At 37.2% G+C, this 19,947-nt stretch overlaps 1 protein-coding gene across 8 annotated transcripts in view; it reads left to right on the top strand.

Moving 5' to 3' along the window:
- TMEM63A (transmembrane protein 63A) overlaps positions 1-19,947 on the top strand; it is a 33,581-nt gene that overhangs the window by 1,608 nt on the left and 12,026 nt on the right. For all 8 annotated transcript variants that reach the window (XM_065058601.1, XM_065058603.1, XM_065058605.1 and 5 more), the window contains 14 exons: positions 567-763; positions 3,044-3,123; positions 4,646-4,709; positions 6,108-6,145; positions 7,292-7,434; positions 10,741-10,792; positions 11,930-12,038; positions 12,433-12,503; positions 12,960-13,040; positions 13,649-13,772; positions 14,132-14,265; positions 16,616-16,753; positions 18,664-18,817; positions 19,549-19,655. In XM_065058601.1, coding sequence (XP_064914673.1) covers positions 578-763; positions 3,044-3,123; positions 4,646-4,709; positions 6,108-6,145; positions 7,292-7,434; positions 10,741-10,792; positions 11,930-12,038; positions 12,433-12,503; positions 12,960-13,040; positions 13,649-13,772; positions 14,132-14,265; positions 16,616-16,753; positions 18,664-18,817; positions 19,549-19,655 — 1,481 coding nt within the window. In that variant the 5' untranslated portion in view covers positions 567-577. The remainder of the gene's footprint in view (positions 1-566; positions 764-3,043; positions 3,124-4,645; positions 4,710-6,107; positions 6,146-7,291; positions 7,435-10,740; positions 10,793-11,929; positions 12,039-12,432; positions 12,504-12,959; positions 13,041-13,648; positions 13,773-14,131; positions 14,266-16,615; positions 16,754-18,663; positions 18,818-19,548; positions 19,656-19,947) is intronic.

Below are 19,947 nucleotides of genomic sequence, written 5' to 3'. Positions count from 1 at the left end.
TTCTTTCTTTTTCATGATATACCATAATTACTTTACTCTTCTTTCAGTTGAATTATTTTATTAAAAAAGGAAAATAACACAGAATTAGTGGTGAATTTGTAAATAATCTCAAGGTCTTGACATTTGAATACGAAGTTAACAATCCAGTACGTTCACACATGTTCATCAACTGGGAGCAAAATCTTCAAACTGCTGTTGTTGGAATATTTAATGCCTTGTATTGCTCCTAGAATCAGAATCCAGGCTGGAATAAGTAGTTTAATGTTCTAGGTTAGAAAATAGAGACATTTGTTTTGTGGGGATTTTCTGTTGTCTTCCTCAGATGTGTGTAGAGGACACGGTTGGTTGGATGTCTTGAACTCTTGCACTGCTACTAACTAAGCCTCTTCGTTATTGTGAAATATTTTACAGGGAAAGATTGTCAAGTATGACTTCACTTCTGAAGTAATTTCCTGGTTGAATCTTGCTGCACTTTTTGTTCTTGCAAATGTTTGTACATCTCACAAATACCACGCAGGCTTTTCACATGGTTGTTTCACTTTTTCTTTTCTTTGTTTTTTTTTAAGGGAAAGACAAAATGAACCCTTTATTTTTTCTGAGTTTTGGACGTTCCCATCTAGTCTACTTCTGGAATAGAACTCTACCTTTCAACTCAACAAATGAGACATATTGCTACAGCACTGCCCAGGGCAGCACGGTGCTCCAAGGAGTAACTTTTGGTGGAATCCCAACTGTCCTGCTGCTTGATGTAGCCTCCTTTTTTGTAAGTCCAGCTTCTGTTTACTGTATTGAAAATCCTTCTGACCTTCTCAAAGGTTAGACTGTTCAGAATTTTCTTATTTATCAGGTAGGAATTTGTTTCTGAGAATCTTCAGTATAGTAAATGTGCTAAGGCCATCATGGGAACATCGAAGCACTTTTCAAGTGTTGATAAAAGATCACATTCATGTGGGATGACAGCATCACTGAGTATTGGGTGTGTAGATGTAGAGAGAGTGCAAATCATGGGGTCTGCATGTGGAGTCATGGTGGACTTTGTAGTGGTAACTCAAATTTCTATTATATGTCTTAACTGCAAGAACATTTTTTCCTTACTCTGAGTTTAAGTACTGGATATCTTTTCAGGAAGGGAACTGGGTTGCTAATTTGATTATTTTTCAAAAGGAAATAAAATACAGAAAATTGTAATTTCACAGACTTAGAATTAGATTCCATGAAGTTGCTGAGAAATAATGTACTGATCAGCTCAGTCCTGACAGACAGGATTAGTTTCTGATCTGAAGGCTCCAGGACAGGCCTGAAACTCCAATAAAACTTACAGTTATTCCTCTAAGTTTGGTCTAAGTGGTCTTAAGCCACTGGAAAAAGAGCTGTAGACCTACACATAGGCCTGATAAGTGAGGTTTGTGTTAGTAAAATGAGACTTATGGGAGAGCGTATTTCCTGAGTTCTGTAAAGCCACTGTGGAGAAACTTAAAATTACCTGTGTAATCTCTGAGCTGGTATTTCTGTAGGAACTAGGAGGATGTTCCTGAAAGTTTTGTAGTGGCATTCTTTGCTATCAGTTGGGTGTGTGAACCATGCTACCCGGTTTCCTCGAAAATAAACACTAGCATGATTTTTCAGGATTGCTCGAAATATAAGCCCTACTCCAAAAATAACCCTAGTTACAGTTCATTAAAAAGTCAATTAAAATAATGTCCAGTCAGCTGTACATGTAAAAACGTAAGCAACTTTTGGAGCAAAAATTGTGTAAGACCCTGTCTTATTTTCAGGGAAACAGGATACCATAAATCTATTTTCTGCAAGTATGCAGCATTTACTCCTCTGTGCAACACCTGGCACAGCATTTAGTAAGATTTAGTTGGGGTGTTTGGGGAGACCTCTTTTTTAAAAGCTGTGGTTGAATTTTAAGATAATCAGTCTCTGCATGTGAGTTCCTTGCTGTGGAACCCTCTTCTGAAACAGCTTTAGGTAGATAGATAGATGCAATGTAGAAGGCTTCTCTCTTCTTCAGGTACTGAGTAATGCAATTTATTTAGCAATTCCTGTATTCACGACATATTTACTGCAGATCCCTTTAGTAACCGTCAGTTGATGGGTTTCCGAATATTACTTCTAGACTGGTTTCCTAAGGAAGTAAGGTTTATATATTGCATTGCCTTCCCATTTTTGTCTGGCAGTTCATCCTAATAACCATAGAATACATTAGCCAGTTGCAGCCAAAGTTGTCAGAGAGTCTAGAGAACTTGATACCTTGAAATTCCTGCTTTTATGAAGTTTAATGTCTAGATGAAGGAGCAAGATCTAAAGTAAATTTCCCTGTTGAGAAGGAGGCTCTTTCTAAGAAAGTTTTATTCATTGTGAAATGTGGAAATGAGCTGTGTAATCTTGAAATGTAGATAATCTTGACATGTATTCTGGCTGGCCAGCTGGAGTTTGCATAGATCCGAATAAGTTACATCAGTAACACCACTTTCCAGCCAAACAGGTATAAGTTGTAGGAGAGGTGAGGGTGTATGCTACATATGCATAGAAAACAGGCTTTGTTACTTCTGCTTCATTGCTTTATACAGAGAAACTTGTTTCTTAAAAAAAAAAAAAAAAAAAAAAGCACGTCTGAAATAGCACGTTTTTTTTCCCGTTTTCTTAGCCTCTTTCAAAAAGTGGAAATACAGGGGGGAGATAAAAGATACATTGCAGAGATCAAATATAAGCATCTGGGTTTTATGAGTTATAATAAAGTATTACTTTTATTGAGGATAAAAGTAATTAGCATACTTGAGAAAGTAGTTTTTGCCTCCTCTGAAGTGCTACTTTTCCTGTCGCAAACCTTCATGGACTTGCAGTTTGGAAGTATTTTTGCACGCAGTTCTCTTTCCCGATGAATTAAAACAGTAAAGTAGATGTTTTGGTCCTTTGGTCCCAGGCAGGTTGGCTTAGGGGCTAGGACAGCATTTTTTTGACAGTTTCTGTACACTTGAGAATAATTCTTATGAAATTGAAAAATAAATATTCAAATATCTTTGTTTTTATTTTCTAGATTTTAATATTAGTGTTTTCCTTTATAAGAAAAAGATTCTGGGACTACGGTCGTGTTGCTCTGGTGTCAGAAGCTGAAAGGTAAAAAAGATACACAATCAGACTGATTTCTTAAAACCATCTGGAGAATGTGGAAGTAGGTACAGTAAATAGGGTTTAAATTAAGTGCGTTTATATCAATTAGATATGTTTGTAATCGCATGCACATGTTTGTTGAAAATGTCCTTGTGCTGCTCTGTGTGATGTACATCCCACTCACAGAGTTACTGTTTGTGGTTTCAGTAATAAAGTTGTGTGTTGGGCGCTGTCATGAATTTCATTCTACAGTTGTGGGTTAAGGAAGTGGAGGTAAGAAAATAGGCTGCTTGTCTGCTAACGTGTCACATACCTACATTTTCTGTGACGGAAGGGTATTAACTCTTTTGTTTATCTTGGCTCAAGCCCAGGATCTTCCCAGAGCTCCCTGTGCAGCCTGTGCTGTAATATTTCTGAAGGATTTAAAAGTAAAAAAAAAAGAAGTGTGTCATTGTAGATTTATGAAATTCTTCACTGATTTTTAGTAATTCCACAATTGAGCTTTTAATTTTTAATATTATTTCTACAGGATGATGTCTTGGGATGTTTAAAAGCCAGCTGTGTATTTATGAAGTGGGTAAACTTTAACAGCGGGTCTCTTGGTAGTGTTAGTGGTGTAAATTCACAACTAAGTAGCAGGAAAGGGTTCAATGTGTTTTTTGAAGTGTAATCCTCATACAATTGTGAAAAGTAGACAGAAAAAAAAAAGATGGGTGGTAACTGAGACAGCTAGCTCAGGCAGCAGAATGAAGATGCTCTGGTACAGGCTTCCATATGGGCTGTATGGGCCTACATGAGACAAACAGGTCCTTGAGCAGTTGGACACCTGGGAGCCTCTGGTGTTGTCCCTACTGGCCTGTGGCCTGAGCCAGCCAGGTCAAAATTATCATAGATACACCTATAAGCATGCCCTATTTTAGCGTGTGTTGACCTGTAATTATGGGCTCATCACCATTGCAAAATCTCTTTGTAGCGATTAACTAAAACCAGGTAGTTTGTTATATGTGAGGGCTACAGAGTCGCTGTTTCTAACCTTGCTACAGGGCTGAACTTGTGTGGGGAGGTGGCCCTGCAGGTAAAGGATTAAACTGGGCAGAGAAACTCTGAGTAGAGACTGTAAGATGAAAGAAGAGAGGTGGAGGGAAAAGAGGTGATGTATTGTAGTGAGGAATATCTGAACAGGAAGCTACCTTGCAAATCTGATCCTCGCTAGGCTTCCAAACATGTCTTGCGTGCATTCTCCTATGTTTCTGTGGTTTAATATCCCGATAAAACATTGTTTTCTTTCTAGTTCAGTTAAATGCTCTGACATCAGGAATTCACATCCTCCTTTTTCAACATGAGACACAGCAAAAGTTTCAGAAATTAAGCATATGCTACAAGAAGCATATGCCACAGCTTTCATAAGTGAAAAAGTGATTAAGGGAAGTAGTACAAAAGCACTTAAGGACTGTTAAAGTTGAAATAATTCTGTGGAATTCTGTAATGTTACTCAAGATGCTTAGAAGTGTCATTTAATGTATTTTAGTGAATCAAGATACAACCGATTGTCAACATCTTCATCAGTACCTGAAGATCCTGAATATGATAGTGTAAGTACTTCAGAGTTTTGATATTTATTTTAATGTAAACTATTTAATGGAATCTGTTGTAACTTACCATTCCACCTAGCCCAGTGAACCAGTCATTAAACTGGAAGACCATCTGTATGCAAAAATTAGTGATGTGTTTTGTTTTTATAGAACCATACGTAATCTTTCTCAATTTCCTGACAAACTATTGCCATATCGCAAACCAGTTTTTTTTAATTAGGAGAGGGACTACAATTTAGAGTTTCAAAGAGGAGATGGGGAAGAAAAATGACTACTAAATAATTTGTGCTTAAATAACAGTTCAAAAAATTACATTATTTTCATATTGCAAATCATACCCAGGTGGTCTTTATAGTACATTGTCTTCCTCACAAAAACGAGAAAACTGAATGCAAGTGTGAAGCTACTAATAATGCCATGTGCTCTTAATATTGAAATTGGTTTGGAGCAGAAGATAATTTTTTGGCTGAACTTTTTAATGGGTTCCATCCATGGTCTTTCTAGAGTCTTCAATTTCATGCTTGTCTGTCTTTTGTGTTGCAGCTTCAGAATGAAGCACGCAAGAGTTGTCCAATAGTGGCAGCCTACATTTTAACGTTTGTGTCAACTTAATATCTAGCCTTGCAACTAAATAATTGTGTGAGCATCAAAAGCCTACTGGTGTTTGATGAGGGTTGCTCTGCTATTTGTGTACTTTTCTTCGTCTTTTTAAAAGCCCTAAAGCAACTTCATAGCTGAAACTGTTGAATAAAAATGTTTCTTTAGCTTAATACTATTCACTTGAAAGAAGAGGTCTTTTGAGAGACAAGATTTTTTTGAACCATGCTGGAACATTCAGTAAGAGAAGATCTCTAGATCCTAGAAGCTTTTCTGTTAACGTAATCACAGCGTTGTTTTAACTACCATTTAACTGATTGGCTTGTATTAGACTCTCGTGGAACTTATCCTTGAAATCGGAGAATCTCTGGAAATGGCTTTGCTCTGAAACAAATGGTTCCGCTCTGAAACAACCTTTTAAAAAAAAAAAAATCCTTAGAAGCCTCAAACTTGACTTCTGTTCGTTGGGGATGGGATTAGGACACACTTGTATAAATTGAAGAAGCCCAAGCACTAAATGTGCAAGTAATAAAAAACAACCAAACAACAACAAAAAAACACACACACAAAAATCCAAAACCTTGAATATTCTCTGAAGACAGACACATGAAGTACCTTGTAAAAAGTATGTAGACTAGGAGGTATTTTTCTGTATGTTTCTAAATTATGATTTCAGAGCAACAAACTGCCAACTTTTTACCTAGGAGTTTGGCTTAATAGAAACACTTCTCTTAACTGTACGGATTAGAGACTGTATTTTTTTGGATGTTAGCACCTAAAAGCTTTCTTCTTCATTTGTAGGGATTTTGTTCTTGGATGGCAGCTGCTTTTCGGATGCAGTAAGTATATGAAACAGAAATAATGAGCTGTTGTTTGCTTTGCTCTTTTTTTAATTAAAAAGGTGCGTTGTGTTCAAATTTTTTCTCCTTGAGTTGATAGCATTTAATACAAACAGTGATACAGGTGCCTCTGGTGGGGTGGAAAAAGAATATGAAAACAAAGCCGGCTTGTGGGAATGCTTCTTCAGGGTACAGTCCTTCTGCTGGCAGCCCAGGAGCTTGTTGATCTTGGGACAGTGTGTGAACCTAAGTGAATCTATGGCATTTATATGGATTCTGAGCTAATAACTAGGCTCTAGGCTTTTACCCTTCAAAGAGTACTGTGTGGGTGTTCCCCTGTTTGAAGCCAGTAGGGCCCCAGGCAGAAAACAGGGTTTCCCTGCAAGGGTTTCTGTGGAGAACTGGTGGTGTAGTTGGGGATGGAACTGACTAACTAGGAAAAGCCCATCCCACTGCTTCCCAGAAACTGCATGCTAGGTGTGTGATGTTCATTCTTTGTATCTCTTGGGGCTTAGGAAATTATGATTTTTAAAAATAGATTTCCAGCTTGAGTATGTTGAAGCAAAAAAGGGGTGGGGATTGAGCTTGTCTTTCTCCATTTTTTGCTAGTTCCTTCCTTTTCCAAGAACTCCTATTTTAATGATCAGTCTTGCTGACAATAGAGGATGGGGGTTAATTCCAAAACTTATTAATTGGATGTCATAAGTGTAAGGTGATTCTGTTGTCATTTTCCTCATGGGGAGTCTCTATGGAGATGAGTGAATACTGTCACAGTGTGATCCTAAAGTCTGAGAGCTAGATTTGACACCTTGTGCCTGTCATAAAGCAGGAGGTACCAACAAATAACTTTGTCCTCTTTTCAGGCTGATGAAAAAGAACTTGGATTTGTATTTGCCCTTCAGATTACTTGTTCCTGTCTTAAATTCCATCATTTTAATTTTTGTATATTGATACTACACAAGAAAAAGACACTTCTGGAACTTAAATTTATGCATGAAAGACCACAACTGTGGTGTAAACGGGTAGGGATTAAGGGAGATGTCACTGGGTAGACCGAGAAATTAGTGTATGTTCAAAAAACACCACCTCCAAAACACCAGGGATATTAAATAGACTGGCCGTGTGCTTCTTCTGTCTGTGATGCAGGAATGACGAGATTCACGAGAAATGTGGTGAAGATGCCATACATTACCTTGCCTTCCAGCGTCACATCATCTGCTTGTTGATTACTGTCAGCATTTTGTCTGTGTGTGTCATATTGCCTGTCAACCTGTCAGGTGATCTACTTGGTAAGAAATTTTTTTGTATTCTGAGAAGAATTTTGTGTTTTTATATAACTGCAAAAGCTTTTAGAATTTTTTCTTTTTTTTTTTTAATTTTTATAAACTTTGTAAGATTTGGTTCCCCCCCTCCGCAGTCTGCTATGTATGTAATTTTGTGTGAAATTTATGTGAGTGCAGACGTTCTTTAAATGTCTGTCAAAGGCTGTTATTGGAAACAAGGTGTTAGATCATATGCAGTCATAGATGGCTAAAACTAGAAGGCTCAAGTCAGGATTAACTTGACCTGTGCTGTCTTAGCTGGTGTTTATCTAGGCACTCTTTGCGATTGATTTATTTATTTATTTATTTATTTTTCAATTGGAGGGCATTGCTAATGGAAACTGTATTTACAGTTGAGAAATCTCTTTCTGGTGTCCAGTCTGAATCTCTTTTGCTTCAATTTAAGATGACTGGGGAGAACAGATTATTTTCCTTTTTGCAATATCCCTTTAGTTGCTTGAGGATTATCAATTCATCTGTGCTTTTTCCTCTTTTTTAACAAGCTAGACCCGTTAATTCAGTCATTAATGAGGAGTGTTTTCCATTTGGCTGATAACAAAATCATCAGCCATCTTCTGAACTTTTTTTATCTAGCTAGACTGTCTACCTTTGTTCCCTTCTGTCTTGGTTTGCAGCTCAAAACTGGAGCAATCTTCTTGCTGAGACTTTGTCAGTGCTGACTAGACAAACAATTATTTCATGTTTCTTGCAGTCTAGTCCTGCTTATAGAATTGTAGAATGTCCTGATTTGAAAGGGACCCATGAAGATCATAGAGTCCAGCTCCTGTCCCTGCATATGACAACCCCACAGTTCACACCATGTGTCTGAGGGTGTTGTCCAGTCTCCTCTTGAACACTGTCAGGCCTGGGGCTGTGACACCTCCCCGGGGAGCCTGTCCCAGTGCTCCAGCACCCTCTGGGTGAAGAACCTTTTCCTAATGTCCAACCTAAGAGTCTCCTGGCACATCTTCCTGCTGTTCCCTCGGGTTCTGTCATTGGTCACCAGAGAGAAGAGTTCAGCGCCTGCCCCTCCTTTTTCCCATTAATGTACACATTAACGTTTTTATATAATGTACACATTAAAGTTTTTATGCACACAGACCCTTCTTCAGGCAGTCACAGATTTGCGTGTCTGGAGGAAACCTTCAGTACTGATAGCCAGAGAATTACTGAATAAATAGATCTCTCCTAACAGTAAATTGAAACTTACAGGGCCCTCTCATTTCTTGCTGAAAATGAAAATGCCATGAGGGGAGAACTGCTTTTCAGCAGGCAGAAAAGAAAAATCTTGGGACATACTATATGAAATACAGAGGATTTTTTTGATACAATCATTTTGATTAAAATGGGGGGGGAAATTAAAAAAAACAAACAAACAAAAAAACAAGAAAACTCTGTCAGAGTAAGTGAGCAGAAGTCCCCAACAAATGAATCAATGGAATGTGTTACTCAGATGGAGGAGTCTTACTTCTCTGGCCTTCTTAATAACGCCATTTAGGCGAACATGAGAAAATATTCTTTCCATTGAGTTATCTTAATTTCCCAGTCCTGCCAGTGCGACACCTACCTATTTTCATTATTAACTCACACTCAACAAATACAATAAGTGCTAATGAGAATACTGGTGGACAGAACTGTGTTAATCCCATTTAAACATTCTTCCATGTTTGATAATGAGACTTTATAAGCTCATTTTTATACCTGACTTTGTATCAGTCTTGTCAAGATCATGTTTACAGAGTTGTTCACTGTTGATCATCTTGGTGAATAGTGATGCAAAAAAAGAGAACTTGCATTTGTTTTGTTTGTTCTTATGCCACAACAATCGCATCTTATTTTGTGTACTGACCTTGCTGATCTTTGTCCCTATAATTTATCCTTTTCTATTGTCTTTAATAATGTGACCTAGTTTTGGTTTTCAGTTTACTGCTACCTGCGTTTTAAAAAGCCCTGTGATGAGCCCTTGTCTCTAATGGCATACACAGTATATATTGTACCTGTGCCTTCAGGACTGTTTCTTTGTGGAACTGCCATCTCTGACCTCCCATTTATCAGGTCTTTCTTATAAATTCTGTGTTTATATTAATATCTGCTTTCTCAAAGACCATTGCTGTTCTTTTTTTCTTCTTTGCGCTTCTTTTTTTGTTCTTTTGAAGGACCCTTTATCACCTCACAGTCACTTCTTCCTTGCTTTCCATCTGTGTGTTCTCAGTCAGCATCCCTCATTTTACAGACTTGAATCCAACACAACAAGTGCCCTAGTTGCCGTCTTCATCTCCTTCATAAAGTGAAGAGAGATGCTGGTGCCTTCAAAGAGCTTAGAGAATGTAGTTCCCTCTTTTGGTGTAGTTACTACCTGTATATTTATACCAAAATGGATTTTGTAATACACATCCATCTGTCTGCACTGTCCTTCTCTAACTATAATTTTATAAAAGTCCTAGTATCTTAGATACCAATAGGTACTCCCTGTTAATTCAAATGGCAGGACAATACAGCTGCTTTTTTCCTATATGAATTTTTGTGATGTTAGGAAATACAGCTGAAAAACAAATATGAAGGTTTAGTGTCTCTCTCCCCTTCTTCCTTCCACCATATGTTGATTTTGTGCCTTTGCAGTTCTTTCTGTTATGATGACTTAACTTGCAATGTGGTTTAACAGCCTATGCTGGAAGACTGTTTGGTTTTCCAGATACACTTAGCTCTTTCTTCCTTTGTGAACATATACTCAATTTTCACTCACTTGTGTTACCATTTTTATAAATACTTGACAGTCTAAAGAAACAATGTCATAGAAACTTTCTCATTTTTGACCTTAGTATGGTTATCAGTACTGTTTTGTCAACACTGAATTAATGTGGGTTTTTTTTAACTGAGATAAGAAATCAGTGAAGGTGGAATAAAAATGTGAAGGAAATGTGTTCAAATTCCCAAACAATGTTATTAGTGGATGTGAAGGGAGATTGGAGGGAGAAAGGGAACTGTTGTAAAGATCTAGTATTCAGATTTTTTAAAATTATCTATTACTTCTTTTAATGTATTGGATGTGGTATAATCCTGTTGGGATTGGTTTTTTTTTTGTCCAGTTTTAAAATGCAATATAGTGTAAACCAGCATTGATTATGATTCTAATTCTTTCAAACAATGAACATACTCAAGATTTTAAAAAGTACACCGATGTTTAAAAAAAAATAAAATAAAAGCTGACTTTTTGATAGTTTGCACGTGAATGTCACGTGAGTTAATTATGGTACTTGTTTTTGTTCTTCTTAGATAAAGATCCCTATAGTTTTGGAAGAACTACTATAGTAAACTTAGCAACTGGGTAAGTAAATCTTGCGGAGTACTTTTATGCTCATGTCTCTTTTCTGCTGTAGTCTCTAAACACATGAATTAATATTTGCCGCGTGGTAGGAATTACTTATTCATGCTTCATCAACTGAAACTGCCGTATGTTCTGCTTCAGGCTATGCAGTTACAGTGCTGATAAGAAATCTGGAGACTTGGCTTCTACTCTCTCAGCTTTTACTTCTTACACCACATGTTTCTCTTGTCTGCACATTTAGTGATGTTATTTTCAGAAATGTCCACATTAAAAGAAGCCATACCTCAGAAGAAAAATAAAGCTGACATCTCTACTAGAATGTGTAACTTGGATGACTTAAATTCTCTTACATCAGATTGATGTGTGCGTGTATCTCTCCCACCTGAGATCATGATTAAAATTACCTCAATGTGCTTTAAAAACAGTCTGTAAAATTGTTGAGATACAAAGCTGTGCGATTTTTCTGTTTTATTACTTGATCAATCCATATCTGTCCATGCTACTGTAGAATTGTTGAAAGGGACCTTAAAAGGTATTTTAGTCCATGCCCAATAGAGTTTCTGCCAATGGGCTTTGGGTTTTTAACAATGTTATGAATCCTATAACTAGTGGGAAATTTTTGTTTGTTTGCGTATTCTAATCTGTAAAATAGGTTCCTCTGTTTTAAGTTGAATGTAGTTATTAATGCTGTTTGCAAAACTGAAGAACTGTTCACGGGATTTCTGTAAGCTTTGAGGAAGGAGTTATCAGAGAAGAATTCACTCCCTGTGTTAGGCTGTTTTCAGTTTGAGCAAGGGTTGTGTTCAAGGAGAGTTCAATGTTGTACTCGGCACAGTAAATAATAAGGCAAATAAAAAGCATTTTGGCAAATAGCATAGTGTGGGCTATTAGCTATTCTATATCATAGAATATCTGTTTTCTTTGTAGATCTGTTTCCCATAGAATTTTACGATAAGCTAGTAACCCTAATTGCTGTCCAAGGCATCTGTGTAGGCATGACTGACTACCAGTAGCTACCTTTTTTTCCTTGTTTTGTGTTCAGTGAGAGCTTCTGATCTGCTTAACATTTTGATGGCTACTTGTACCAGTTGAACAATTAGTTCTTCCTGTTCTTATTCATAACATTTTTTCCAACAGTAATAATCTTCTTTGGCTGCACACGTTTTTTGCTGTTATTTACCTGATTCTGACTGTTGTCTTCATGAGACATCACATGAAGTATGTAACATATAAAGAAGAAAACACGGTAAGTTTCTGTATTGTGGTGAAAAAAATATAGCATGTTTGCAAGTGGATAATAGTAAAAAAGTAAATTGCTAAGATGCCTCCTGCTTGCTAGAATGTGACATGAGTGCGAAGGAATTCACTGAAAGCAAAGCTCCACTGAGTGACCTGTGGAAATGAATTGAGAGAAGTGGGTTGGTGATGGATTTGTGAAATCTTGGTGTAACATACTACCAGTGCGGAAGGTGAATGTGGTGCTGTCTTGAATAGATGCAGCTCCAATAAAAATCAAAGTTTCCTATCTTTTTCCCCTCTACAACACAGCTGCTTGTGCTGTGTCACTGCCTTCCTCATATTCTTATTTTCTCTTTCATGGTGTGGTTTCTCAGAATTGGAGTTGCATTTTTCTCTTGCAGGTTAAGTGCACATTGTTTATAACTGGTATTCCAAAAAATGCAAAAGAAGAGACAGTACAAGGACATTTCACGTAAGTTCCATGTTTGAATAGTATCATTAGGAACAGGAGATTTAAAATTGTCCTGGTACTTTTACCTGCCCAAGCAGAAATGTTTTTTGACTTTTGGATCGTTTAAAATTCGTATTGTAGTATCTGTCTAATAAAAGCATAATTCCTTAGAATTGAGAGGAGACTATATTTCTATAAAGTTAGTTAGCTGATCTTAAAATTAGCATCTAAGAAAGTAGCTGTGTATCCACACTTTCCATTTGTGCTCCCATGTGGTCTTTACCTGGGAATAATGTTGCACATCTCAGATTCAAGTAACTTTCAGCACCTGTCTGTCTGAAAATATCCACTTCATGATACCTTATTCAGAAATTAAAGGGGTGATTGAGATGTCAGTTAGATGTCAGGGATGCTTTTTGGAACAGTTTCTTCACTGAACTTTGTTCTTACTGTTCTGCTCTGCCGCTCCCTTTTCAGTGCCGCCTACCCAACCTGCACTGTGCTGGAGGTCCAGCTGTGTTATGATGTAGCCAAGCTTATTCATCTCTTCAGAAAAAGGTACTTGTTTCTGTAATCTACTCCATTTTAGCTTAATTTTATGAATGTTTTGCCAGTTCTTATTGGACATATGTGAGCAGTTCTAAGCTTGCACATACTATAAATGAATTCTGCTCTAAAAGTTCTGGTTTGGACTTTGTTAGATTCAGCTGTGTTTTAAGATGAGTTGTGGACTTCAGCCTGTTTCTTGTAGGTGTGATGTGCGGTGCGTTGCATAAGATAAGCTTTGACTTGCTGATTATTTATGTATGTACTTAAATATCATTAGGTAGTGCAAAGTGAAAAACTCAACTATTGAATTAATAACTCTTGGATCTTACTTCTTTGGCTGGAGGTGCTGGTCGCAGGAGGAAAAAGGTGTTATCTTCTAGGCTATGTACCTTGTTTTTTTTCTGTGGAATCTCACAACAATTGTAGGCTGTGTAATGCTATTACAGACTTGAAAGTAAATTATACTACATAGCCAAAATAAGGTGTATGAATAGCTTTGGTGACTAATTTGTTATCAATCCCTGACATAACTTTTTCTCTTGGGGATTATATTCTTCTTAAGCTTGATGTTGAAACTGTTTTCTTGCAAAATGTTACGGGTGTGATTTTCTGTCCAGAAAACAGGCAGAAAAAAGCCTGACTTATTATGAACACCTGGATCAGAAGTATGGCCAGCGGGTCAAAATCAGCCCTAAGCCATGTGGTCAGTTCTGCTGTTGTGAAGTCAGAGGATGTGAAAAGGTAAGAGATTGTGTTCACTTTTAGTTATGGCAAGGTAGACTGTTAGAAGAATAGAGAATAGTTTTTGTGTGACATCTTGTTGAGCCTCAGAAATTTATTATTCACTTACTGCAGTTAGCTCATCCTTCATTTTTCTTGCACTGTGCAGAAATGGAGTTCCCCAAAACTTTGCAAATGTAATCTCAGTGCAAAAATTGAAGTATGAGGAGCACTTCCTGTTTGTTTGTCTTTGTATTGTGACATGATTTGTAATTTGTGGAAGTAGTATGAAGAAGAGACTGTGGTTTGTGTAAGCTGTATTTTAATGAAGATATTAGCCATCTGGTACTTGGATGTAACAGTCATCAATTTCCCGACAGGAGGATGCTGTTGATTATTATACCAAAGTTAGAAATGAACTGATGGAAGAATATTCAAAAGAGGAACAAGCTGTTTATAATAACCCACTGGGAATGGCTTTTGTAACATTTCAAGAGAAATCCATGGCAACCTAGTAAGTTTTGTCTGCCGTCATGTTTGTTCTCTTTTAACTATAGTAGTACAAGTGATCTCCTGTTTGTGTCACTAGTTTGCTTATGTTGGTTCTTCTTCCTTTCTTCTTCTTCACCATCCTGTGGATTTGGTCTGTTTTGCTTTCCGGTAAGTTTTCCCCTAAGTGTGCATTTAGCTCCTATGTGTTGAGTAAAGAAAATATCTAAGGAACTAAATGGCTCAGATATTTATTGAGATAAGGAGCCTTTCTCTTCTCTGTGGGCTCTGGGCCATCAGTGGAGGTTAATAGCAGGCCGGACTAATTGGCTCTTGAATACAAGTTCCTGATTTCTCCATTTTCAACTGTGCAAGTGGTCCAATTACCAAACTGTCCCCGTGGGTGTAAATTACACTGCTAGTTAGTCATTTCAGCAAAGTAGAGTCATTGACTGACCTGGCCATAGGCGACAAGTACACATTATGTATCTCTTACCTGTTATTAGAGATACATGTGTAGGCATAATATCAGAATTTGTTCAGCACTTTTTACTCAGTCATTTGTAAAGAAAATGCATGTAGCTTCTTGTTTTCTGTTGGTGCTTTCTGATTGTCTTTTACTAACACAAAGTGGGTAGAGGGAAGCAAAATATTTTTGTTAGAAAAATGACACATCATGCTTTTTTTATTCTTCTTAGCCTTTCCAATTTAAATTGTCTGCAATTCTGCAATACTTTGACCTTGAAGTTGTGTTAGAGAGCCAGTCTTTCGTGATTTTTTTTTTTTCAAGGAAGTCCAGGATATAGAATTCCTTGCAAGAATTTGAGATGATGGAGAAAGTTTTGCTTGCTGCTCTTTAACTGAGTAGTGATTGTGTGGTGAAATCTGCCCCCCTCTTAATTTTCTAGTGTTACACACCATATTTAGAAAATCTAGAGCATGGAATAACATTTTAAAACATGGAACTGAAAGAAGAAATAAGCACTGAAGTTCCTTCTCTAGCTGCTGATTTGTCACACAGAATTTTGATGGGATAGTCTCTCCTTGGGCATGTGAGTTGCACTGTGGGCATCTCAGAGTTGAATTATCAAGAACTGAAAAGACTTTAGTTTGTTTAACTTGGAATTGATGCAGTGTACTCCGTTCTCTGGAAAATTAGGTTAGATTACCTGTGAAGCTGAGGCTACCATCAAATTAGAAAGTTGGTTGGTACCTTTAGTAGGTTCTGTTCTGCAGAGCCCTGAAATAGGATGAGAAAAGCAGGAAGGCTTTGTGGAGCCAGGTGGTTGTAGAAGCCTGGTTAGTGATGGGGCTCAGTAGTGTGGCTGGTAGTGCTAAAGCTTGCTGTGTATGTATTTTTAATAATAAACTGTCAAAGCATAATTAACTTTCTTAAATACTTGCTGCTGCAAGATGCTGGGAGTTTGACATCACTACTTGAATTCTGGTAAGGTAAAGATCTGGGGTCTGAGGGTTATTTTTGTTTGTTTGGTGTTTGTGTGCATGGTTCTCTGTTTTCTTTATGTTAATAGTACAACTGAGAAACAAGCATGTTCAAGACTTTTAGAGTTTAACTGTTCAAATGTTAAATATACTATTTCCATGCTTGTGTAATAGAGCTTATCTGGAGTGAAACTTCTTTGACACAGTAATGCACAAATAGTTGCACTGTCTCTGAGTATGTGCCTGGCATTTCTATTACTGTGTTCTGAGAAATTTTTGAAAGCATTTATTCTGGATATGCTTAAATTTTGTTTAAATACATTGATTGTCATTGTCCATCAGCTCATAATATTAGAAGATAAAATTAAGTATTGTGATGATATTAGGAGTGGATGAAAGAAGGTAGTGTTTTGAATTGTGAGAATACTGGCATGACAAAAAATTTTCTGAGAATTGGTACTCAAGGCAAAATTGGCTAGTTTTGAGACTAGTGTAATGAAAAGAGAGTACAGACTAATCCTCTAGTCTGCTTTGATCTGAAAACATCTATAGTTACCTAAAGAGGTGTTTGGGGAACTGGTTGTATTTCTTTTTATTTTTTCCAATGCTCTCAGGCTTTGATTTTTTTTTTTTTTTTTTTAATATTTTTTTAATGAGTCACTGCTGCTGTTTGTGTTGGTAGAAGCACTGAACAGTTCAAACCAAAACTGATTTTTGTTTCTGACTTTGTCAGATCTCAAAGATGTGTGGTAGTAACTGTTTATGTGATGGTCATTACCTGCATAATATAATCTTATGTTGTTGTCTAAGTACTATCTTAATCTCTGACTATTAAAAGCAAAAAACCCTCTATTGCTGTTGTCTTTCTTTTTACATATACGGCGTTTTCAGGTGTAAAAATTTGGAAAAATCCTCCTTTTTCTTCCTTACAGTGTCCTTAGGGACTTCAATGCCTGCAAATGTCAGAGCATTATGTGTATGGGAGAACCCCAGACATCGTCCTACAGCAGGGAGCTGCGTGTATCCAACTGGGAGGTCAGATACGCTCCTTATCCTGAGAATATTTGTTGGTGAGATTCCTGTCTTCCATTTATTTATTATAACGCAGGTTATAGAATGGGGACAGGAGAAGGGGGCTGAGTGCATTTTCTTTAATCCTAAACTAAGACTTGATGTGGCTGATGTGTGTCTTTATTTCCATTCCTGGTGCACTTCATTGACCTTAGGGAAGCCTCTCAGAGGCTGATGAGGGTTTTACCACCCCAAAGTTCTGGTATCTGCAGTTCCTGTTAACTAAAAAATGAAAAAAAAAATCAGCTCATTAATGTCTGTGCGTCAATATTTCCATTTTTTTAGGTTAATGCATGTCTGCTTTTGAGATCTGAAGAAAGCAACTTGTTGTTAGTGCTGAATGTTGTCCAAGTATAGGGTTGGGTTTTTTTTTTAGTTTCCGCGTGATGAGTGTAAGTGGCTCCGCTCTGTGAGCCATGGACTGTCTTCTAACACCTTTTTATTGATTCAGTAAATTTCCCAGAATTTACCCACTGCTTACAAGAGAGTGTCAGGGAATAGATAAATGCTTTTTGAATTAAACTGTTCCTGTGCTACCTTCTGTCCTGCTTACAGGCTAAAAATGACTACACATTTTCCAGCTCCTTTGCAAATGATTTAAGGTTGGGTCAATATAATCACCTGTTCAAAGAACAGTAAATTTGTTGTGACATTTCCATTGCCCAAAACAAAACCGCAAGTGAGACACAAACACTCAGAAGTTACTGTGTTTCACATGCATGAAATTATTCTTTTTAGGTACAGTTTTTTTCCTAATGATGTTAATAGAAAATTACTTTCAGGGTGACTATACCATCTACTTCTAAAAATTGAGTTTTTCTCTAGAACTACAATTCTACAGTTGGGAATAAAGTGCAGAATTCTTAACTATAAAGCAAACAACCATGATTCTTAGCTGTGTCTTTTGAAGCCCTGTTGTTCTGAGACATGAATTAGAAATCCTGCGCAAGCTGCTTTCAGAGTAGGGTCAGTTTAACCTGCCTTTTTCATCAAAAGGTGTGTGTGCTTCATTTCCTCTTCCTTTCTTCAAGTGCTGTCTTGTGGACATGGGAAATGATGGTTGAGACCCAGAGGGCTGAAGCACTTGCAAAGCTTTTCTAAACACCTCTGAGAGGAGAAGATGGTGTGGTTTTATTGCTGTTGTTTTTTTGGTTTTGTTTTGTTTGTGTGGGGGTTGGTTTGTTTGTTTTTGGTTTATTACTCTTGGATATTTTTTTTCTGTTCTTTGTCCTTTCTCCGCTCTTCCTTGAAGATGAGAAGGCGCGGGGATTTGCCAAGTTGCTTACACTTACCTAGGTTCACAAAAAGAGTGGTCATGACTGGGGATGTTACTGAGCCCCTGTTGCTCTGTTTTGTCTGTTCTAATACTTGGCTTCGGCTGAGCTTCAAATTGTTCCAGTCCTTTTGGAAACCATTTCAGACAACATTTAAGAACTTAACCTCTTGAAGACCTATAGTTGCTGTTTTAATATGGCAGGAAGGGATACAAGGTTTTTTAACTGTGTTTTTTAAATCACAGTCTCTTGGTCCATTCTGCCTCTGGTAGCTGTTTTTCTTGGAGAAACTCTCTGTATCTTCTTCTGTCTGTCTTTTCTTGTTCTACCTTGGTTTAGTACTTCTGTGGAAGTGTTTCATCCCAAATCATAACTACATTAGACATGGTGTTTGCATTATGAAACACTAGATGTGTTCTTCTGCAAGCACAATTTATCATTCAAGAAAGGTTGCACGTTCTTCTATAGTTCTATAATAATAGCAACTGGAACTTGTGTAGTGCTTTGTTATATAACTTTGAGACTATGAAACTCAGTTTAGAAAACACAGTGCCACCTGTTACTTGCCGGATAGTATTATGTATATTCCTTTAGCAGCAAACGCTTACTGCTTGTTTTTATGTCCTTTTTTCCAGGAAAAATCTTTCAGTGCATGGACTGAAATGGTGGTTTAGATGGGCTTGCATTAATTTGCTTCTTTTTATTGTGCTGTTTTTCCTTACTACTCCTTCCATAATCATCTCAACCATGGACAAGTTCAATGTCACTAAACCTATTCACTACCTTAATGTGAGTATCACCATGTTTGGATATAGTTGTGTATTAGACCAAAATGTTGATTAAACTGATAGGTATATAGTAAGACAATTCAACAATGTCTATAAGCTAAAGTCAGTTGAAATTATCAGTATTGTTTTACGTAGCTGCTGATTAGAAAGCCTATATCCAGAGTCATGTCTTTAGTCCTCTTTTGGTCCTTGACAGTAGGCTGCAGTAATTTCATCTGAGACTTTGTATTATTATAAATGTATTGTTTGTAGTAAAAAATTGCATTCCAAATTTACATAATACTAAAGTTTATAATCAAAAACCGTTGCCAAAAATGGAAATTCAAGTCCAACTTGTATTTTTGCTTTTATGATGGGAAGGGGAGAATTCAGATTTAAACTCTGGAGTAAAATGCCACGATTTTATTTTGCTTATTGGATTCAAAACAGGATGACATCTATATCTGATCCCAGTTTGACTGCAGCTAGGGTCTCTGGCAAACTGTTCATTTTAAATACTTCCCTAAGCTAGCATAAACTAATAAAAACTGCTTGTGACACTCTCAAGGAACTTAATTCCCAGTCCTACTCTTCCTTTTTGTCTTGCATGTCAGTGCTGAGTACTCACTCCTTTTAAGACTGTATCTGAATAAAATTTCCACAGTCCAACCTGCTATAATTTACAAAGAGCGAAATATTGCAGCCTTTGTTCTACCACAGCTGTTTTAATACTTTTTTTTTTTTCCTCACTAGAATCCCATTGTCAGTCAGTTTTTCCCAACGCTCTTGCTCTGGTCCTTCTCAGCATTGCTACCAACAATTGTCTATTACTCAACTTTACTGGAGTTGCACTGGACAAAGTAAGCAGGATTTTTTTTCATCTGTTTTGGCCTTATCAGCTAAATTACTAAAATAAATGGACAAATTGCTTATCTTTCATGGAACTCTTGAGTCAGCACATCTCCTGTGGCAAGGAATGTCATGTTCTCATATCTTTCTGATGTTATAACCAACATTTTGTAGTTAAGTCATTTGTAATTGACAGAGCAAGCATAATCTGACCGCAGGATTTCAGGATTTGCTTATACTTCATCCCCACTCCCCTTCATGCCTCCATGTGTTTAAGTAGCTTGAGAGAATTGCCTCTGATCC

This window comes from Columba livia, chromosome 3 (genome assembly GCF_036013475.1).
Source record: "Columba livia isolate bColLiv1 breed racing homer chromosome 3, bColLiv1.pat.W.v2, whole genome shotgun sequence".
Lineage (NCBI taxonomy): Eukaryota > Metazoa > Chordata > Aves > Columbiformes > Columbidae > Columba > Columba livia.
Note: the sequence above shows the minus strand (reverse complement) of the source record. Positions and strands in the feature narration are given on the sequence as shown.